Raw genomic sequence first — 19687 nt, 5'->3', positions numbered from 1 at the left:
CCGTCCGTCCGTCCATCCATCCATCCATCCATCCATCCATCCATCCATCCATCCATCCATCCATCCACGGGAATGCTAGGAAGTTGAGTATGTACTCGCACGTATTCGCGAGTGACTGAGTAAGGTTCGGTCACCATGCGAGATTCAAAAGGCTGCCGGATAATTTTACTCTGTTTACATCAATATCACTGGCATCTTACCATTTGTATACATTGAGTTCAGACTCATTGTAGATCTTTAGATAAGTGATCGAACATGTGCTACGCGTTTACAGCGCTTACTGCAGTATCCGGATTGATGCGTGTAAACGATTCGTTAATTGCAATGACCTTTGTATTGAACCCCTCGTAAAGCGCAAACACGCAGGTACAATCTGGTTAACCTCCCCGCCTTTCCTTTGCCTCTCTCTCTCTCTCTCTTGAGGCACATAGGAAAGAGTATTATATAATTCGCACATTTAGAAATTCAAAAAAAGTGCCAGGTTCACCGGAATGAACTTTTTCACCTGCACACCAACACTGTGTCACGCAACCCATTTTATAAACAAGCTTTGAAGGCAATGTCTCGTCCAGCGCACCGGCGGCTATTCGCTTTTAACTGTTTCTTGGTCGAGTACTTTCCCCGCAATAGTTCGTTCTGAGTAGACCATATTTTGCCAAGCTATCGACAGCACTCGAGTGTGCAGCCGAAAATTCCAGTTTTCAGAAATTGTTAATAGACGAGCGAATGCTCTGCTTCTGACAGAATAAAAGAAGCAGTTATAGCCCCCACCCCTCCTTTCGTATTAATTCGTTGACTAGTGCTCGCTGTTGGGCTTGTTGGCGCATATATCTGGATGAAACACATAAGATGAGCCCCCCCCCCCCCCCCCCCACGCGACGAAACAAGGCGTTTCGTCGTGTTTCAAATAACTGCAAGCAAGAGCGGCGCACATTGCGATCACGGCACGCTTCCGTATTGCGACGTCGATTCGAGGCATTTGCCGCGATTCGAATTTCACGTACCACGCGAGTGATGCAAAACAAAAAAAAAAAGGGAGGGGGGGGGGGGAGCTGCCGCTTGAGCGACGTTGAAAGCTTTCACGTGAAGCCCCCCTTACGCGCGCCGCTGGCGGAAATCGGCGTCTCTAATCCGCTGCTGCTGGGAAAACGGGGTGCGAAAACCGGGAGCCGAGGCCAAAGCCGAGCACCTGGCGGCGGCGCGTATACCTCTCCCTTTCACGCGCCCGGCTTGCCACGACGCGATCCCCTCCTCTCCCGTTCGACCGCTCCGCATCCTCCCTTCGCACGGGCAGTTGGGCTTCGCCACATCGACGGCGTGGGCGAGCGCCATCCCTGGCGTCGTCGTTTTCAAGGTAGGCGTTGCATTTCTCGGGTGTCCAACGGATCGAAATCGCGTACAATCCTTTCGGAGCGGCACGCGTTGGCACCTTTTCACTTTTTGACGGTGGCTTTCGCCATACTGAAAGCGTCGAGTATGATGACAGATATCCTCGCTGTTTGCAGCGTCAACTGCGCTTGTGCCTTTCCAAGGCATGTGAAGCGTTTTGCATGTTGTGGCGCGGTAAGTAGGCACAAGCGAAATAGCAAATAATATAGATCACTTTGCTTAATTGCTTGTTTATTGGGGACTAGCAGCGACCCGGCGCTGCGCCAACATAGAGAGTACACCAAGTAAAATGTCAACGGAAACACCCAAGTGCACGCACGCTCACAGTGGCTGCATTGGATCATAGTAGTTGGCGCAACACAACGTGCCGTGTGTATCAGTCAAAACGATCAGCAGGAAGGATCTGCGTACGTGTTATGAATCAGAAGAGCAAGCTGGGTGAATTTTGTAACTCAACACTGTCGAAGGGGCAGGAATTTGGTCAGCCCGTGCTCTTACTCGTTGTTAAACGCCTTAGTTTGAAACTCCTATCACCATGCCAAACAGAGTTTATTTGCAAGTAGCATGTTGGCCTGATGCAGCTTGCTCTTACAGCATGCGCCTCGTTTGTCCTTTATTTTTTCTTGGTATATAAATAGCATTATTAGTGAAATAAAGCTCTTATTAGGGCGAAAACCTTATATACCGTATTTACTCGATTGTAACGCGACGACTATTGTAACGCGAGGGGTTATTTTTCATTGCGTCCAGGAAGAGAAAACAATTGAACAAAAATAAAATAATTGTATGTGCTATTGCACTTCAACTTGGTGAATTCGAATGGAACGTGAGGGCCCACTTCAGGCTACGAGAATCTCTAGAAAGAAATATTTTCGTGTTACATTCGAGTAAACGCGTGATCTCATGTGAATGCGACCAAGAACCTAAAAGCCAGCGTGGTCAAAAAAATAAATCGCAACTGCATCACGTGATCGTGCGCTGCGCCTTTACTTCTTCTTGGAGACGTTTTTTTATATTACACCACGAAATAAATACGCGTTTTATAAGAGCGTGAAATATGAAATTGGAAAATAATAATATTATCGGGGGCTTTGTGTCCCAAAATCGCAGTATGATTGGAAGCAACGCCGTTGTGGATGGCTCGATTGAAATGCGACCGCCGCGGTCGAAATCGAACCCTCGACCTTCGGACCAGCAGCCGAGCATAATAACCACCGCGGCCGACGATGAAATTGGGAGAAGCTGACATTTTGCCCGAAATACAGAAAACTATAGTGCGCTTGATCGATTTCCCAAGTGAGAACGATAAAAAAAAAGTGCAAGAAACTTACGTGCATTGCGGTGTATAATTTGTTATTAGCTTTAGTTATAGGTAACTAATAAAACAACTTCTCAACGAAGTTATATGGCATAAATAAATGTAGGGCATGCGTACCTTCGCTGCTCTCTGTGTTTTTTACGTACACGTCTTTATTTTACCTTAATCAACATGATCGTTCTGGCACGTGAAACCCAAACTATTATAATTAATATTTTCTTTCTTATATCTAACGGCGCATTTTGTTTTCAGTCTGTCGAAACCTTTTGAAGTTCCTGGCTCTCCTGCGGGATCGATTACTGTGAAAGGGCACCACGAAACAAGGCAGTGTCTCTCGTGCGTGCTTCGTAATTAAGAGTGCATACCAACCCGCCCAGTTGCCATTTTCGCGGGGTTTAGGTAGACGTGCAAGAGGAAATTCGCTCATTTCGAGAAACAGTGGAGGATGGCCGTACAATGTAAGTATAGTGCATACTTTGAAAACGCGTTTTTAGTACAGCATAGGAGCTTTCTCATTGGCCCGTTCCGCGCGAGCGTGGCGGGGGGGGGGGGGAGTCCGTGCAACAGAGCTGATCAAGGTTGGATGTCGATTGCACTTTCGTGCAACAGGTCGTGGACTGAGCCGATACACCTCACCTTGATCGCTATAGATTTTCGCCCGTGTTTTTTTTTTTTTTTTCGCCCGAATGTGTGTTCAAGATTGCGCCAACTTGCCCGTACGAAAGCTTTACTTGAATGTAAGTTTAAGTCCACGTTTCACGGAACAGGAATCACGTGGTTTCTGCAAGTTATAGGGGATCACTGGTTTCCACCGATCACGGAGACTAAGGAAAGAGACGTTCCTCCTCTGAATTATATGGAACCTGAGCTCGTCTACACTCTAAAAAAGAAGAAGAAGAGTCATTTCAATCATAATTCATCACGTATATGACTCTATCTCAAGACACGTGTGTACACTCTTTGGGGAGTCGGGAAAACCGAAAGAGAGTTAGCGTGTCTCTTTAAAAAGAGTCACATAGTACGTGGGAAGTCGGGAATCAGCGAAAGGAGCTACACATACTCTTTTTTTTTTATTAGGCTATCGCTGCACATTTTGATTGACAGGTGGTCCGATTTCCGAATACACGCACATCGGGCGTGCGAGGCTCTTGCATCGCCGCACCACGTCGTCGTAATGGCTTTTACAAGCGCAGTCATTCGGACCACTTGGCGCAGGCCCCGAAATGCCGCAGTACAAGCTGGTCGACTACAAGGTTCCCTCGTCCGGTCGCCTCGCGGCGCTGCTGTTCACCTACGCCGGCGTCGAGTTCGAGTACGTCACCTTCGAGAAGTCCAAGGCGGCCGAAGCTGAAGCCGGTAAGCGAAACGAGATTACCGGCCTGTCGCAAACGCCGCTTTGCGTATGTACTCGCCGCGATTGCCCGCAGTTTCGCTAATGAGCTACACTTTATAGCGTACGGGGTTGCTTGAAAAGCGTTAATAACTTTGGCGCTTTTCGTAATGGTTGCTGCAGCATTCGTTATAGGCCATTACTCGAGAAAACAGGTGCGTCAAGTGAAATGTGACCAGTCGATACGCCAGTCGCGGTACAGATAGACACCACGTCAAAGGACTCGTGCGTAGAGAACAGCAGCTTTCTTGCTTCGGCATGGTGATCAGAGTTTTAGGAAATGAAAAATTGCATGCAGCTGTAGATGATGACAATTGAAAACACTTATTATTTAAATGCAAAGAAAATGGGAAGTCTCTCTATTTAGGACGCCTATGCGACAGCTCAGGCGCGCTGAACGAGCGCCCGGCAGACTTTGGGCGTCGCCGTTGCAATTAAGGGTGCCTTCTCATTACGGGTGGACCGAAGGATTGGTGGGAGGGGAGGGAAATGGAGAGCTGTGCACTCTACGGTGCATCAATGTAGAGGCAGGCGAGCTGGAACTGATGCATTCTTGAAAACTTTTCAGCGCGAACGAGATGGAGCAAAAAGAAGAGGACACAAACACCACTTGTTTGTGTTCTACGCCCTTCTTTGTGCACCGTCTCGTTCGCACTGAAAAAAAAAAAATTCAAGATACTCTTTGGTGACGTCAAAAGTTGTGGGGACAGCGCCAAACCTCGGAAAGGCGTCGGTACACCAAGTCGGGAGCTAAGGTTCCACACTTCTCACTTACCACGACGAGCACTGCATACAACAGCGAACTCCCACCAGTGCACATCCTCCACACGGCAAGAGGCTCGCACTTGACCGGCTTCAGATCATAACTTTCCCAAATCTGCAGCTGTGGAATGCCGCGTGTGCTTTTAAAATATTTGTATGATAAACGTCGTATATATAGCCTTAATTGAGTTATCTACTATTCGAAAGGGGGAGGGGGGACGAGTGACTGATAGACAGACAGAATTGCGGGGAAGTCAGTAATTAAGAATTGGGAATCGCTTGAAATTTCACCAGCATATTGCACTTTCTCTGCCTCGTTTTCTTTCCCGACTACACATAGGCCTAATATTGTGGAATTGTAGCCTGCGCTGTGCACCGCTGTTAGTATATATATATATATATATATATATATATATATATATATATATATAAGGGAAAGAAGTGTATACCTAAGGGCTCGTTTTTCCGTGTTTTTAACACAATAATAATGAGATATAACAGACAGTAATGCCAAGGAATGTACAGGGGAAGTTATTAACATTAATGGAATGTAAATAAGAAGAAAGAAAAGTGGATGAAAAAATTACCAACTGTAAGCAGGAATCGTAGGTTCGATTCCTGCTTACAGTTGGTAATTTTTTCATCCACTTTTCTTTCTTCTTATTTACATTCCATTAATGTTAATAACTTCCCCTGTACATTCCTTGGCATTACTGTCTGTTATATCTCATTATATATATATATATATATATATATATATATATATATATATATAGAGCATCGAACGCGTAATTCGAAGGTCGTAGGTTCGATTCCTGCTTACAGTTGGTAATTTTTTCATCCACTTTTCTTTCTTCTTATTTACATTCCATTAATGTTAATAACTTCCCCTGTACATTCCTTGGCATTACTGTCTGTTATATCTCATTATTATTGTGTTAAAAACACGGAAAAACGAGCCCTTAGGTATACACTTCTTTCCCTTATATATATATATATATATATATATATATATATATATATATATATATATATATATATATATATATATATATATATATATATATATGTTCTATTTGGTACATAACGGTAGTAAGAGTAAATTCATGCGCAAAATAAAAAAAAGATATTCATTCTATGCTGATCTTAAAACAGACCTCGCTATAGTTTCGCCGTAAGAGGGACACGTACAGCGGCATGACAAGGCGTAAAAAGCTCGAACGCATCGAAGAAATTTTCCTTCCGTGTATCGTTTTCTTTTTGCCCACTCATTACGCGGTAAACGGGTCAGGCCACATGGCTGCGACCAAATTTCCGTTTCCCCCGCGGTATGTCATCCGTGGCATATGGAACCGAATCAAACGAGTCGTGTAACTGGGCTTTGGGCAACCCTCTCGCCGTTGCTTTCGCTCTAAGCTCTATGCACCAGGCCTTTTGTAACCGTCGACGTCTCGGTGGACGCCGTCCTAAGCAGCTGCGGCAACCGCCCAGCATGACTGGCTGCAGGAAATTGATTTGCTCCAGACTCGCTCGGCGCGGCGCGTTTCACGCCAGACTGCTTCCTTCTGCGATGCGGCGCCCGCGAATGCTTGCAGACTTCCGAGGCACCCACCCGTGCATGGTCTACCCGATGCCTGCCACCTACACCGGTATTGCAGGGAAGCCACTAGCGCAGGCCGAAATTTTTTTTCGGGTGGGGAGGGCAGGTGGTGAGGGGAGGGGCACTTTCATACATTAAGCATGACGGCGTGTGGGCTTTATTTGTGGCTGTATGCTATACACTTGCCAAATCGAAAACTTTCGGTGGGAGAGGTGCACTAGCGTAGCCCCCCTCCCTGCCAGGCTACGCTGCAGTGCAGGGAGTCATCAAGGTGTATGCAGCCGACTCGACGCTACGAAGCCACTTCAGTTTTGTGCAGTTTCATAAGTCCGGAGACAATAAAAGTCCACGGAGCATCAAACTATTAAGAATCTCGAATCATCGAAGAAACCAGACTTCTACTATACACAAAAGAGCGGTTGCTCCTGGTGGGCGCAAATTTAGGACATCATAGTTTTTTCGCTCTGCAGCTTAAGGTGATAACTTAAGGTACTAGGAGGCATCCAGGGTAGAGAAGCGCACCATGACTTGTAGAGGGCAGCGTAGTAAGTGTCACGGGCAGCTTTATAAAGCGTTATCTCTGCATCAACGCTGGCTCCATGTTATTAATTTTAAGCAAGTCCTACGCTGCTGTTCGGGAGAAGAACTTTCTTTGGACTTGGGGAGCTTACGAGAATGGAGTTGCGAAACCTATGCTTAGGTCACATAACGACATGCCTGGGGGGAATCTATAATTGCCTCCCCCCTCCTCTCGTTTTTTTCTCTATGTTGTCCTGTTGGGTGCGTCGTCACCGTTTCCAGAGACACACGCAGCGGACTTCCAAGTCGTATAGCCGGGTTCCGTGTGAAAGAGAGGCACATTTTGACGTGTTGTGTGTTTAGATTTACTCTAGCGTATCTGCACTATATGAAAGAGAGGCACATTTTGACGTGTTGTGTGTTTAGATTTACTCTAGCGTATCTGCACTATATGAAAGAGAGGCACATTTTGACGTGTTGTGTGTTTAGATTTACTCTAGCGTATCCGGACTATATTCTCATCTCTCTCTCTACCTTACCACCGTCATTCATATCTCTTTCGTTCCCTTCTTTCTCCTCCCCATTGTAGAGTAACAAGCGAGAGCTAACTTGCTGAGACCGAACATCATACATGCACAATGAACGGTGATCGTACATACACAACGAACGCCTCCGTGTGTATGACTTTTCATCTTTTCCGTTGCCGAACCTCACCTTACACTTCAAAATATGCTGAATAAACACGCCCAGTATGCCATTCCTACACGTTGTGCGTTGTTGTGCGGTCCCAGTTGGTACATCCGCTTGTCGCCTTCTCTCACGCAGAAAACAATGCTTTGCAGACGAAATTTACGATCATCGTGAACTCTGAGGAGTTACGTGTCTCTATTTCTTTCTTTTTTTTTTGCGTTGCGTGCTGTCTGACATCTGATGCGATACAGCTAGCCCTTTATGTACCAAACGAGGTAAATTGAGCCACGCTGTGATCGGAATAGTTGGTACTTTGGGATAGCTCAAACGAAAGAGCACGCGCTGTTCGTATTCTTTCGTATTTTCCCTTTCCAGGTGGTATCCGAAACTGTGGCTACACCGAGAAAGCTTGGAGATTAGTGAGGAAGCTTGCTTGCTTGCTTGTTCCTTTTGTTTTGTGGCTCTCACCCACTAAGGGGGATTGGCCAAGAAGCCGGTGGTTAATGCAAGTCAATACCTTTAGGTTTTCTAGACTAGGGGAATATGACTAGGGGAATATGAGGAAGCTTTTAAGAGTGAATTTGCTTTTCTTTCTCCTTTTCACGGCGGCGGAACTCTGGGGACGACCCACGCAGACGCGCCGTTCGGCTCGTTGCCGGTGCTGTACGCAGACGGAGAGATGTTGGGCGCAGACTACGCCATCTGCGTCTACATCGCCAGGCAGTACGGTGAGTGACCGCTGAGTGGACACCCTCGCATGACTCGACACATACTGTATAGCCATGCGCTATATGCACAGTCAGCTTTTAAAGTTTACGAACCACGAGTCGCAAGACGAAGCCGAATATTCCCGCTCCTTCGACAAGCTGCCTCAATTTTTTTTATTTCTAGCCAGTTCAAGAATACGCTAACATGTGAACCTATACTGTGCAGTTCGACTGACTGTGGTCACAAAGTGCTGAAATATTTTGTAATGTCTTTACTCCGACTGTACACTTGCTTTTATAACTTTTGCTTGGGCCTCTCATAGTTGCATTCGGTATTGAATTCCGTAATCACATAAAATAAATCAATAAATCAATAAATCAACCTTCATGTCGTAATAGTATCTAAATGCGAGAGCAGTGGCGCATACATTTCAGCGCACGCGTGGTGCGTCACGCAGGTCTCGAAGGCAAGGACGCCCGGGAGGCTACCAAGTGCGCTACCATTGTCACCGGCATCGCCTCTCTCTTCTCCAGCGTGCGTCATGCAAAGCCTCAGAGATTGGCTCCCGAAGAAGACGTGAGTGTGTGGAAAGAACAAAAAAAGTTTGATTAGGCACTTTTGATTGCTTTTTCCAGGTGTAATCAGAAACAGGGAAAGCTGGAAGAATATACGTATATGTACACTCCCGAAGTAAAACCCGACCAATATATTTAGCTGCAGCTAACGCCTTCGATAGATCTTTCAAACGCACTATATATGAAGTTTTGTCAAGACCCTTAGAAAGTTATAGAAGTCTCTCTGTGGTTTTTCAGCCCATGTAGTCGTCTGCAGCTTCATAATGTCTTTTAGAAGACCCCTGACAGCAAAATCTTTGTTCGTGACTTTTTACTAGAATTTTTAGCCTTGTGTCTCGTAATATCGAAATTGAATCGTAAATTATCTGACGTATCTTTTAAGTAATTCCAGCGTCGTTAATTATGACGGATATATATATATATTGGCGTTACTTTGAAATGCGCATCTGAAATCGTAAGAAACTGGCACCCTACTGCGGGGAAGCAAGCGCCTCAGAGGACGTGCGCTCAAGTAATATAGATTGATTGAGCTCTGGTGACTTTGACTGCGCACCTTACAAATCGAGGCGCACAGGCGCTGAAACTAATAAAATGATGTGGGCGCGCCTTCTTCTTCATGCATTTCTATCGCCTTGACGATGATACGTGAGGGCGAGCTCGCGACAAGGAGGACTCCTTTTTCCCTCATTCTTCGAGCACCGTGATGGTGTTGATATTAGGTTCGGAGCACATTAGGGGCCCAGGCTGTCGTATGCTGTCGTCGCTTGACGTAGCGAGGACAAAACCATGCATTACAACAAAGAAAAAACGTGTAAATGGTGAAATAGAGAAAGAGAGAAAGTAAGAACAACAATAGAAAGTGTAGGAAAGAGGATGAAATAAGTAAAAAGAGAGGAACAAATATGAATAGAGAAAGGAAAAATACCTAAGAAATGGTAAAGAGAAAAAAAGTAAGATATTCACACAATCTTCTCAAAGGGGACCCTGCTGGGATGCGAAGCAGCAGCGTCTCTCCTTTAGGCATCCCTCCCCGTGGCGTTTACACCTCCATTGCGCATGCGCGTGTCCTCTCCCTCCTCTCCCACACTCCCTCCTCTCTCCTCGCAACACCGACAACGTCTACTAGTAAGTTTCTTGATTGAAAAAAAAAATCACAGCATATCCACGAGGTGAATGATGAAAAGTGGGGGGGAAGCGGACGGCCGGACACATAGACGGAAGCACGGACGGACTGATGGACGCTTCGCCCCACTCGTCATCACTCACTCCGTGGATATGCTGTGATACCGCTTTTATTGACATGCAATGGAATGCAACTGGCTACTACGACGACTACGACTACTATGCGACGAGACGGAACATACGACCCATGGCGTAAGGGGCTTCGCCCCTAAAACCCACTACTCGAGCTGCACAACTGTTCACTGGCCACCCCCATATATATATATATATATATATATATATATATATATATATATATATATATATATATATATATATATATATATATATATATATATATAGGCATTGGATCTTGACCCCCATAGGTATAGGGCCGGTGGGAGATGTTGAAAAATAAATATTCGCAGCGTGTGCGCTAACTAAACGTGGACTGCGGGTTCCTGCGTCCAATAGGAGTCTTCTGTTTTTCATTGCCCATCAGCAGCGATTGACGTGTACCAGTAGGAAGCACCGGTCCATCACTGCGTGCTTTGCGACTCCACAGTCTTCTTTCCTGCGCAGTGCCGCACGTTGAGCGCTAGCGTCAACGTCGCCGCCAGTGTGAGCGTTAGCGCCCGCTGCTTCGCATCTATACACATGGTTCTCTTTGGCGGGAGATGGTCTAATGTTGTTTTCTTTACTGTTTTTACTCCAAGAGCCACACATTTTTGTCACTTGCTACTTCGTTCATAATGTGAATGCGGCTCAAAAACCCGTGTTCGAAACGTCCGCTCAACCTTGTTACGTGCCAACAAACGCGATTGTCGGTGGTGACCACGGCTCTCTGAAGGCACGCAACCATTTCCTATACTGTGTTGTAATGTTGGGCTATTTGGTAGAACATTTAAAAATTTTGACTTGACAGCAAACTCCGGGCACATTCACGCGTGCACACACACACACCCAAGTTCAATCAAAATTGGGCACATTGCTCAATGTCGGTGCGTGCTGAAATGCTGAACGCGTCGAAGCAAAGGCTTGCCCACTTTTGCAGAATGAGAGAGACCCCGCTAAACAAAGATGTGCCCTGACTGCCTTACAGGATATCCCGATAGACAGGTACTCAATTAAGTTTATGTGCCCCGCCACGGTGGTCTAGTGGCTAAGGTACTCGTCTGCTGACCCGCAGGTCGCGGGTTCAAATCCCGGCTGCGGCGGCTGCATTTCCGATGGAGGTGGAAATGTTGTAGGCCCGTGTGCTCAGATTTGGGTGCACGTTAAAGAACCCCAGGTGGTCGAAATTTCCGGAGCCCTCCACTACGGCATGACTCATAATCATATGGTGGCTTTGGAACGTTAAACCCCACATATCAATCAAATCATCAATTACATTTATGTGACTAGTACACTTTAAAAACTGCGTGTAATGTGCGTTTTATGAATGGACCACGTGAGAGGAACACTCGTGTGTCTAGCAAGTAGTAGTGTTTTATTGAACTTTCACTTGATCATTAACGAACTGTGCATTGCATTTCCTGGCTTTGTTTTTTTTTTTCTTAATAGCTCACATTACTCGTAAATTTGATGTGTCGTTTTTTTTCGTGCAGCGTGTGCGCGAGGTTATAGGAACTGCGCAGTCAAAATTTTTTAGCCATGTGTTTCGGCATGGCCTATATACTCTAACGCATACCCCAACTCTGTATGTCTGCGACTATTGAGTAACAAGAAAGCCACACACACAAAAAGACAGATAGCCGAAAAAGGTTGCGGGGGACATTTTGTCTTCGTTGACATCGAGCAAGAATCGTAGGCCTGCGCTTCCATACGGCACAAGCAGTGCATCGAACTTAATTAATGGCTTTCTGAACTTCTTTCATTCTGCCGAGTTTCCTGCATCATAGGCTGAGTGTACAAGAAGTAAATTGACCGTTATTCACCTGCGTAGCAGCGTCGATTAATTTTGCCTAGTCTATTTACTGCTGGTGGCGTCCTAATGAAAATCGAAGCGCTTAAGATCTGCTCTTCGCGCTTAAGTCTGCTCTTCGGGAAGTTCTCTGTGAGGGCCAGGCGCCTTCGGAGGGCTTCATTGAATTAGTAGGCTAGGAATAGCGCGGCGTGTGTTCCAAGCACTGGGTCGACGTGGCGCTGCTTTGTGCCTAACCCTCCTGGTGTGCCGGCTGCAACGAGTTGGAAACATCATGGTCGAATCAATCTTGAAGGTCACCAAGGGTGAGCAATTTTACAAGCACATTTAGCGCTTCTTAGCACATTGTATCTTGGTGATCATTATAATCAACGCGCTGTACAAGTACTAAGCTCTAGGGTAGAGGGCCGACGGAAACTTGGACGAGGACAATGTTTTGGATAAATTCTATAGGGTTATGGAGGGAACAATAGAAGAACGGAAAAAAGTGGTAGGGTTAATGGTAATAGATATATAGAGGGCAAATTAACGGTGGTTTAGTACTGCATGTTGGCGTTGAGAGGAGGGGATTGGGCTGTCTGTACACCCTTGCCCACAACATTTTTACGCAGCCCCCCCCCCCCCCCAAAAAAAAAAAGGAACGGCTAAGGCCCTGGTGCTGTATAGCTGAGATGGAGAGAAACGAGAGATGTAGAGGTTATCTATATTATATAGATAAACTTTAAATATAGGTGTTTGAGCCTGAACCCTACAAGACCGGACTAAGTTGAGAATACTGAATTAAAGCTGAATATGTTGGGGAACATGCTGTGGTCATGATTCATAGTACGTTCAGATATGACCATGTTTACCGGCTAAAGATAATGATATTATATTAATCAACAAAGGCAACCTGCCGGTTTTATTTATGAATAACGATACGTTGACTGATGCCATGCCAATTACTGAAATGAATATTGCTAGAAATGTAGTAGTAGTTTAGTTGGCTCAGCATAGCTGGTTTAACCCGAATATAGCACATCAAGGTTGGAAGGAAAGGACAAGCAAAATGTTAACAAGCAGAATGTTAACCAGAAAAAAAAAACAACACGCCCTCGGCCCGTACCCAGGGTAAGTTGGAATGTAAGAAAGAAAGGAGGAGAAAAGTCAACCTCGGTAATCTAGTAGAAAGTGGTTGTATAATGTTGCATGAAAAGAATGAAAAATAACAGCTCTCTGTGTAGACCCGCTGTTTTCCTGACTGGGGAATTAGCGTAAGCTTTGAGGTTATGAAAAGGAGAGAGTTATATTCGGAATACGCTATAGCTTCGTGTGGCTTATGCGCCTCTATTTAGAATTCATTACATGAGAACCCTGGCCTGTCAGATTTTGCACTGACAGCGTAAGAGTTTCTAACGTTGACGGAGGATTTGCACATCAAGCTATAGTTGTATTTGGGCGATCATGCCATAAACAATCCATCAAGGCGTCGTCTGGGGACATTGTGATGAGTGCCATTTCTATAGGTTTTTCAATACGGCTTTCCGCACTGGCGTCCGAGGCCTTAGCAAATATTAACTATGTCTCGATCATTCTCTTGAAATATTTAGCCTAGGCTAGCACGTTTCTGCCAGTTACATTTCTCTCAGCAGGCGAGAAGAGCAAAAGACGAAATTCCGAGGACCGGCGAATCAATTCTTTGCTTTATTCACTGGTTCGCAAACGTGGCTACCTAACCATCTGAACGATTTCAGCAATGATGCAAGGGCATGTGCTCATCGATACAGCGCGCATTCTTCAGCTGTGCAATCGCGTTTCTTCTCGCAGAAACTCGCCGAAGCCAAGGACTTACGAGAGAAGGTGCCGAGATACCTGAGGTACTTCGAGAAGCTCCTCAATGACAACGGCACCGAATACTTCGTAGGCGACCAGGTGGGTGATGCAGGATCTTGCCTATAGTGATGCGAAAATTAAAGGAAAACGAATATTGTTAACCAGTTAATTAGGTAAGAAAATATGTTTTTTTTTTCAGAGTAGTATACTTCCATGCTTTAGTAGTTCAGATAGGAAGAGTCATGGTGCGAATAAGTAGTCAAGGTTCAGCGTCACAACAAAGTGAAATGAGGCGCGACGTTCATGTTTGCATACTCAAGTGTACAGTTATCAGTGCTATAGATATCTGGTGTGAAAGCTCTCACGTGTTTTCAGACCTCGAAAAAAAAAAAAAGCTGTCAGATCTTAAAACTTACTTGCCGAAGCGAAGCAATTCAACCCTCATAGGTAATATACACGTTGACTGATATATGTAAAATTATAAATGCAAGAACAAGATATTCCCTTCTTTTGATGGCTAAAAGTAGAGAACAGATGGACGCGTTTTATAGGGTCGTGTGGACGAAACTGCAGAGCACTTCATGGGAGCAATTAAGGCATCTCTCAAATAGGTAATTTATTCTATTTTACGTCCCCAGTTCTTTATAAGGTGTGTATGTTCTAACGACACTATATGAAACAGACACTTAGATATAGGGGATATGCGTAAACTGCAAGGTAATCTCGTCTCTACGTGTATGGCGCCTCGCACAGCATTTCCGGGCAGCTGTATAATGAATGGCCGGAAATCGATTTCATCTGCATCTGGCAGTCACCGTGACTTCCACGTGTAATATACAGTATACAGCTTGTGTATACAGCCTGTCAAGGACGCTCTCCGTTCAGCAGGTGTCAGTCGCGTACGTGACGCTTTGAAATAACTCAATCTGCATCCGCGCTGCGCCTTAAGAATGCCTGTTCATCGTTGTGCACTGCGGGATCCAACTTGACAGGTGCAAAGTAACTTAGAAGTATTGTTGTTGGGCTAGTTGGTTCGTCATACTGAGGGGTAATTCTAGACGCCTAAAGCACCACAGGAAGAAATAATCACAAAGAGCGTCAACTCGCAACTGATTTATTTGCAGGAGAAACGCAGGAAATATATACAGGTAATATATACGCTCTTTCTCATGTGATTATTTCGTCCTGTGGTGCTTTAGGCGTCTAGAATTACCCCTCGGTATGACAGCTGCGATAGTTACAGCGCGAGAGCAAAACGACGACAAAGAGACAATAAGGACACGAAGGATCCTTCTTGTCTCTTTGTCGTCGTTTCGTTCTCGCGTTATAACTATCGTCATTCCATACCAACTAGCCCAAGTTGCCACACTTCTAAGTGACAGCTGCGGTCACGACGGTATATCGGGTTAGATGGCGCTCGCCTCCGCCGTGTGAAGGCCGTTATTGTTGTTTGGTTCCGAGGAGATAAACAAAGCGCCTCTGTGCTACGAGAAAAATGAAATAAGAGAAAGCGAATGTAACGAAAGACAAGCGTGCGTCGAGAAGTGAAATGAACAAAGAGCCACCGAGGAAGCGGCCGAAGCGTGACGAGCATTGGCGAGCTCGCGCGTGCACTTGACCCTCGGCCCTTTCCTTCCCCGCCTCCTCTTGCCACCTTGCTGTGGCACGGTAAGCGAGCGCGCGTATCATGGCGGCCTCTTCCTCGACGGTGGCGTGAGACACGGGTTCTCCGTTGTGCGCATTTAGAAGAAGCCTCCATATTTAGCAGCCATCGGCGCCGTTTTGACCCGTCCCACTTCTGGGATCAAACCGCGGCCGTATATCGTCACGAGCGTGAACTGGCTCTTCGTGGCGTAGACGGCTGTAAGTGCCGCCGCACGCTCGCTGTGAATCAACATTGCTGCGCTCCCGGTGGGCTCTCGCGACCCAGCGGTGGCGTTTCGACGATTCAACTTCAGGAACAGCCGAGGTTGCGGATAGGCTGCACGTCTCGCGAGCTTGTGTGGCACGAACAGAAGTTTCCCAAGAGCTTACTGCTTGAAATAATAGCAGTAAGTGCTTCCCAAGTGCTTATTGCTTGAATCACGAATGAGTTAGCACGGGAGGATGAGGGGATGCTTCCTAGATTAATAGTACACGCTAAGGGACTGCTTTCACCTTCCCACTGAACAGGAAAAAAGCATACGAATGTGAAATGAATTCTGTCAGTTTCAGCAAGCGCTTCTGTGCAAGTTGTCGCGCAATCAAATAATGCGTGGATCTATCTATCTATCTATCTATCTATCTATCTATCTATCTATCTATCTATCTATCTATCTATCTATCTATCTATCTATCTATCTATCTATCTATCTATCTATCTATCTATCTATCTATCTATCTATCTATCTATCTATCTATCTATCTATCTATCTATCTATCTATCTATCTATCTATCTATCTATCTATCTATCTATCTATCTATCTATCTATCTATCTATCTATCTATCTATCTATCTAACTAACTAACTAACTAACTAACTAACTAACTAACTAACTAACTAACTAACTAACTAAGCCATTCTTTTCCTAGGGTTACATGACTTATACTTGACACGAAATTATTCTCATTCAATCATCAATTCAATAGCTGCGTGTGTTCGTCACAATAGTGATAGTAAAGCTTGATGCTTCCAAGTCCTCGATCAGTGAAGTTTACTTTAGCAAGAGTGTACTAGATGCTTCTCATACACTGTACTTCAGTGACGTGTGTAAGCATCGGTTTAAAAAGTGCTTGGTACATTTACACCACTTTAACGAGAAAGATAGTACTATGCTGAAGTGTTTATATAGTTCTATAAAACCACGCCATTATGTATATACAACTATGTATGGCGGAAGTACGTCAGCCTCGAGTGACAACCAACCAGTGCGTGACACAGCACCTTCGGTGCATGTATGACGTGCGCAGCTGACGTGGGCCGACCTGGCGGTGACGTTCTCGTGCGTGCAGCTGCTGCAGCGCTTCCACGGGGCCCTGGACAGCCACGCGCATCTGAAGGCGCACTACGAGCGTGTCACCGCCCTGCCCCTGGTGCGGGCATTCCTCGACCAGCAACAGGCGGCCGCATAATCAAAGAGAACACTGTGCACACTATGCATGTACAGGGGCGTCTACGCGCGCAGCGTTGCGCGAACAGATTATTGGTGAAAAGCGAAGGAAAAGCAAACGTTATTCGAGAATAAGGATATGGTTTAGCAACAACAGTCACACCAGAGAAGCGGGAAGATGAAAGACGTTCTTATACTTTTCACGACGGACGCTGACATGCGTCGCATGTCTGCGAAGCACGCGGAGGTTTTGTTATCTTGAACTGCGTTTGAATATGGGAATGCCAGGTATCGATATAATCCTGAAAGCCCATCTACCGAAATGTCCTGCTTCCATTACCATAATCCACCATAATGCTGGAACGTCTGCCATCATAATAGTGGTCATTGCAATGGACAATGTAAACAGGCTTAGTCATGCATGTGATACGGACGCCAAACCGTGGCAGCCAGAGCCAACTGGGCCCAATTTGTCCGGCCTTACATATTGTATTTGTACAGTACTTCTTAGATTCAGCGTAGAATATTGCAGCGATAAAGACTCGGGCAGTAAACGAGGTTTTGATAACGATAAGATGAAGCACATACAAACAGTAGTATGGTCTGTGTGTAAGGGTACAGATACAGTCACAATTAACTTCGTCAGTGGGTACAAACACTGGTAGCAATAGGCCAACTTTAATTGCTTTGAAAGGAAGGTGCATTGAACTAGCACACTAAACAAACCATAACCAAAAGACTTTCAATTGTAAGGCAAGAAGACGCTTATAAAGAACAGTTTGGTACTAGAGAGGTATGACGCTCACTTGTAAGTAAAGTGAGCATTGTTACTTTCTTCTTAGACATGTCAATTTCGTTTCGAATCTTGTAAATCAGTGAAAGAGTGCTGATGGTGATGATGGTGCACAATTCGCCGTGCAGTGACGCTGCTTGAAGCCGTTATTGCTGTATTCTGAGCGCTGCGTGTCACCGCTTATGCTTGACCAGACCACGGTGGACCTGACAGTCCAGTGGTTGGCGTGAGACCTGTTAGGTCCTTAGCCCTAGCTGGCTGTAACTTGCTAACGACTTCGACGCTACCACACCACGAAGAAGTTGCTTCGTAATGAGGTTCAATGAGAAAAACAGGCGAGACACGACAGGGTCCGTCATTTGAATCCCATTTACGCATTGAGACTTCCCCACCCTCCTTAGCGCAATACACAGCTGTATGACCATCGCTCACGTTTCTGCGTATTCAAAAGGTGATAAGGTGCAATAACGTTATGCACAGGCTTTTTATGAGCACAGTTAACACAACAAGAGAACGGTTGCATGACGACTGCCTATCAACACAATCGCAGTGAAGCATCGGCATCCTCGAGTAAATAGGATAAGCCGAAGAGGGTCACTTCCTACTTAGCTCTCCGGACTTGATGCTCCAGTTAACCCTAGATGAACGCTAGTCTTGGTGATCCATCGCGACACTGAGTTGTCCACGTCGCATTGTCGTGCTCTGAATGTAGACGAAAGTAGAGTAGATGAGATCAGGTGTTGCCGCACCACAATTGCTATAGATCGAGCGGACCCCGCGGACATGACGCAGTGAGGCGATCGTATGAGCGTTGCCTTTGAATGCCTTGCAGTACTCCGTCGAACAACTTCCGGAGCTTTCCTGCTTGCTTTGCGCTTGGTTGTCGCTGCGGAAAGCGAAATTAGACCGGACGTGAAGTGTTAAATTGTGAGCAAATTATCTTTGCGTGTTTGTCTTGCCCGAAGGGAGTAGCACAACGTACCGCCTTCTGCAGATAGGTTGACGATCGATGACATCACCCTTGCCGAGGAAATGAACAGACGAACTATTAGGGGACCATACATTGATCATATAATTGAAATGTGCTTCTGACGATTTTCCTTTTAAAGCAGCCCGTTGAAGCAAAGCAGCCCTCCCCCTCTCCCACTAAATATGTAAATCATTATGGTAAGCATTTGAACACCCCGATATGTTTGTGGCAGGTGCTTCGTTTGTTGCGCCCTTTTTCTCAATGTGTAACGTCATTAACGCGAACAAATGAAGTTTCATTCTTCGCCTAAATATGGCGGTGATGACGCTGATAGCTTTGACAAATACAGATTAACGAAACATGCAGAAAGGCTTTAGTATGAGGCATGCAACGCGATAGCTTGATCAGTGATTCACCTCGAACACTCGCACGAAGATGGTTGTGTAGGATAGGAGCGTTGGAAACTTTTGTTCACCGATATTGATCGAGCCGCGTGATTTTTTTTTCCACGCGGGCGAGAAGAATGTTGGATAAGTGTGTGTACAGCAAATCAGTGTTTGTGATATACGGCCAGTTTGACGGACACGTGGTGGCTCTTCGTGTCGTTTTCCTAAAGCACGACCCGGCACGTAATAATTTCCTAGCTTTTACAATTTTCCCAAACTTCTTATTCACTCACACGTGTCACGCGATGTCGCTTCACTCTTCGCCTTCGCTTGAAGTGCCGCTATTGCCAGGGCGAATGTTCGACGCCGAATAGCATCTCTGATATCCAGGGAGGAAGAAACGTGCAATGGGGACCAAGTCTCACTTCACTTCTTCATCTAAAGTTACCAAACGAAACTGAAAACGTAAGAGCTGCTGCGATATCGGCTTTTAAAACATGCGAATATATTGCTGGCGCGAGGCGCGAAATTCGAAAGGTAGCATAAAAAGCAAGATAGGTGACTAAAATATAATTCACAGCCATACTCCTTCAAGCTCGC

General features: G+C 45.6%; 1 protein-coding gene across 1 annotated transcript; it reads left to right on the top strand.

The window, feature by feature from the left end:
- Window positions 1-3892: 3892 nt before the first annotated feature.
- LOC119171407 (glutathione S-transferase 1-like) lies at window positions 3893-17308 on the top strand. Its single transcript, XM_037422237.2, has 5 exons — window positions 3893-4063; window positions 8304-8396; window positions 8834-8952; window positions 13843-13947; window positions 16799-17308. Exons 1-5 carry the CDS (start codon window positions 3931-3933, stop codon window positions 16958-16960), a joined length of 612 nt encoding a protein of 203 aa, XP_037278134.1. The 5' UTR covers window positions 3893-3930; the 3' UTR covers window positions 16961-17308.
- Window positions 17309-19687: the final 2379 nt, after the last annotated feature.

The sequence above is a fragment of the Rhipicephalus microplus genome, chromosome 4 (assembly GCF_043290135.1).
Source record: "Rhipicephalus microplus isolate Deutch F79 chromosome 4, USDA_Rmic, whole genome shotgun sequence".
Taxonomy (NCBI): Eukaryota; Metazoa; Arthropoda; class Arachnida; order Ixodida; family Ixodidae; genus Rhipicephalus; species Rhipicephalus microplus.
Note: the sequence above shows the minus strand (reverse complement) of the source record. Positions and strands in the feature narration are given on the sequence as shown.